The sequence below is a fragment of the Cebus imitator genome, unplaced genomic scaffold (assembly GCF_001604975.1).
Source record: "Cebus imitator isolate Cc_AM_T3 unplaced genomic scaffold, Cebus_imitator-1.0 Scaffold472, whole genome shotgun sequence".
NCBI classification, from domain to species: domain Eukaryota; kingdom Metazoa; phylum Chordata; class Mammalia; order Primates; family Cebidae; genus Cebus; species Cebus imitator.
The window spans coordinates 110,694-114,386 of NW_016107787.1; the positions used below are offsets into that span (position 1 = coordinate 110,694).

General features: G+C 34.0%; 1 protein-coding gene across 7 annotated transcripts in view; it reads left to right on the forward strand.

Annotated features, from left to right (window-relative positions):
* The window catches only part of DDHD1 (DDHD domain containing 1), a 114,026-nt gene that overhangs the window by 54,064 nt on the left and 56,269 nt on the right, over positions 1 to 3,693 (forward strand). For all 7 annotated transcript variants that reach the window (XM_017512382.2, XM_017512385.2, XM_017512383.2 and 4 more), the window contains 2 exons: positions 1,017 to 1,145; positions 2,496 to 2,643. In XM_017512382.2, coding sequence (XP_017367871.1) covers positions 1,017 to 1,145; positions 2,496 to 2,643 — 277 coding nt within the window. The remainder of the gene's footprint in view (positions 1 to 1,016; positions 1,146 to 2,495; positions 2,644 to 3,693) is intronic.

Consider the following 3,693-nt stretch of genomic DNA (forward strand, 5'->3'; position numbering starts at 1 on the left):
TGTGTTTTTTCTCCAGTTTGTGAAATTGTCTTCTTTTTTTGAGACAGCTCTCTCTGTGTGTGTTGCCCAGGCTAGAGTGCAGTGGCATGATCATAGCTCATTGCAGGCTGGACCACCTGGGCTCAAGCAATCCTCTTGCCTCAAGTGATCCTCCTGCCGCAGTCTCCCAAATAGCTGGAACCACATGCACATATCACCATACCTAGCTAATTTTTGAGGGTTTTTTTTTTTTCTTCTTCACAGAGAGGATCTCAATATTGTTGCCCAGGCTGCTATCAAACTCCTGGGCTCAAGCAGTCCTCCTGCCTCAACCTTCCAAAGTGCTGGGATTACAGGCATGAGCCACTATACCCAGCTAACAGTACTGATTTGAACATCATGGTAGAAAAACATTTCCTTAATTTTGTATTACTAAAACATCTTTCAGTTTTTGATTTTTGCTGTGATGGACAATATCCAGTAATTGGCTTTACTATCCATTCCAAAATTACCTCATTTTCTAATAGATTATTCTCTTCCCAGTTTAAAGGTAATTTTTTTTCCTCTGAATCTACTTTGTCTAGCATTTAGTGAAATTTTTACAGATCTTTTGATATTTTTAGTAAAATCAGAAGAAATAGAAGTTTAGTTGCTATGTCAAAGCTATTGAGGGCTTGAGGTATATGTATATACGCCTTAGACCTAATGAAGAGTTAGCTATATCCCCTGGGAAAGAGTTGTTTAATTATCAGAACACATAGAAACTGTGTATTAGAGGTTAAAATTATGATAGTTAAGTCACTCAGTGTTTTAAAAAGTTGTCATTCCCTGTAGCAGGATTAATCATTTATAAAATGAAGTTCCTACCCGTTAATTGAATCATATAACTTTTTTATGTGAAATAGTGTTTTATTGAACTGAGTTCCATATCTAAGTTTGTTAGGTAACATTGATTTAAAAATCTGAGTGTTATAATTTTTCACACGAATAAAGTTTGCCTTGGAGACCTTCAAAATAGCTTTTCCTTTTTGCAATAGCTATGCATAGTTTCAAGTTGAGTCGAAACCATGTGGACTGGCACAGTGTGGATGAAGTATATCTTTATAGTGATGCAACAACATCTAAAATTGCAAGAACAGTTACCCAAAAACTGGGATTTTCTAAAGGTAATTGTTAAATATTACTGTAGCTTATCAACATTTTGGGAATCTGACTTTTTTTCTTATATTCAAAATAGACTATTCATATCCGTTTTTAGTTTATTTTAAATATATTAAATTTAGTGACAAGTTCCTTTGTAAATGAAACTTTTATTAAGTTGGTTGAGTTTACATGTATCCATTAAGTAATAATTACATACTTAGAGTGATTTGACAAGTTAATAAATGCCTTTTATACTTCTAAAAGCACAAAAGCTGCTAAACCTAAAACGTGGCAGTTGAAATATAGTGTCAAGGAAGATGAGGACTGAAAATTTTCCATCATATTTAGCGACATGCAGGTCATTGGTGACTTAGATGGATTGATGGGGCAGAAGCCAGATAGACAGGGGTTGAAGCTTAAGTGGAAGGTGAGGCAATGGAAGCAATGAGAATAGACAACTCTTTTTTTTTTCTTTTTTTAAGTTGGGGTCTCATTCTATCCCCCAGGCTGGAGTGCGGTGGTGTAATCATAGCATACCATAATCTGGAACTAATTCCTGGGCTCAAGCAATCCCCCCAGCTCAGCCTCCTCGGTAGCTAGGATTACAGGCATGCACCACTATGCCCTGCTAATTTTTTTTATTTTGTAGAAACAGAATCTCCTTATGTTGTCCAGGCTGGTCTCAAATTTTTGGGCTCAAGCCATCCTCTCACCTTGGCTTCCCAAAGCTTTGGGATTTACAGGCTTGAACTGTGGTACCTGGCCTGACAACTCTTTAGAAAAGTTTGACTAAATGAAAGAAAAGAGAGAATGAAACCTGGGGAAGATCTGAGAGCATTATCAAAAAATAAATTTAAAAAGAATTTTAAAGTTTGATAAGATTTTAATATCCTATTTTAAAATTTGAATTTCATGAATAGTAAATGTGCTTGAATAGCTTTACAGTTGTTAATTGTATTTATTTCCTGAATTACCTTGCATAACTTTAGCCTATTTTGCTATTTGAATGGTCGTCTTTACTTTTCCGTTAGTAAGCTCTCTTTGTATACTTGAGTAATTATGTGTTGTATTTTGTGTATTTTTTCCAGTTTGCCATTTCTTTGTTCCTAATATTTTCTTATTATAGAAGTTTTAAATTTTTATATATTCAGTATATTTCATTTATTTCTCTCTATGGTTTCTGGCTTTGGTGTTGTGTCCAGTTCACTTTATGTCAGAGCTGGTCAATATATACCATCTTACAGTTTTTATTTCCTCCCTCACAGCCAGTGAAATTTTTTTATAATATTCCTTTTTTTTTCCTTTCAACTTATTGTGGAAAATGCTATTTCTCAGATTAAATAGTAAACTTAGAATTTTAATTTCTTTTACAGCATCAAGTAGTGGGACCAGACTTCATAGAGGTTATGTAGAAGAAGCCACATTAGAAGACAAGCCGTCACAGACTACCCATATTGTATTTGTTGTGCATGGCATTGGGCAGAAAATGGACCAAGGAAGAATTATCAAAAACACAGCCATGTAAGTTCTTTGATGAATACAGTCTATATCTAGTCTAGAATCCACATTTTCATCCAGGGTATAAGAAATATTAACAGTATACTAATTCCAATGCATGTTCCTCCAGTGCCAGCTATTCTTACATTTCTTAAGTCATAGATAAAGTATCTGGACCAAATTTTGAAAGGGATTATATCAACAGGATGATGATGTTTGATTTTTCTCCCCAAAGTATGGAGAAGAAGGATTAAGGAAGGCTTTTTTGATCTAATATGTTAACTTTATAATCTAAAGTTGAAAGCAAGGAAAAGATCTAGTTATGTCTTACTCTTTGAACTTCAGAAACGAAGAATACTGCAAGTGCAACAACTCTAAAAAGGCTAAGAATTAGCCAGTTAGCAGCTTAACCTATTGCTATCAAAAGGAAACTGAATTTTCTGTGGAAAACAGTGGATTATTTACCTACACACCAGACAGGTTATTTACCTCATTAGTTTATTTATATTCGGATTTATCCTAAAACTTTCTAAAATTTTTTTTAGGGGTACATGTGATATTTGCATGTTTGAAAAACATTAAGGACTTTGTTAAAAGGGCATGTGAGGGTTAAGGGTTCCACCACAGATTTGGCTCTGAGCTAGCAACCAGTGTAGAGAAAAATATGGTTAGTTATAGATCATGTCATGAAAACAAGTGTGTTGTGACAAGCCCAGTTTATTTGATTCTGAGACTGATAAAGACTTATTTGAGTCCTTATAAAGCAAACAGTGTATGATACTGGGAAGTATGTCCTCAGCAACACCTCTGTAATAATGATGCAATGCTGAGTTTTATTTTACTTTTTATTGTAACATCTCTTAATGCCAGCTAATGGATTAAAGTAAAAATACAATTCAACTTTTTAAAGAAAAAACTTTGTCTGATAGTGCTAGACCACCCTGATTCTTTCAATCTCCGTGGCTTATATTACAGGAATCTCTTTCCTCTGATACTGATTTTACTTTCTGATGAGTTATATATTACTTCCCATCATGTTTATATATATATATATATATATATATATATATATAT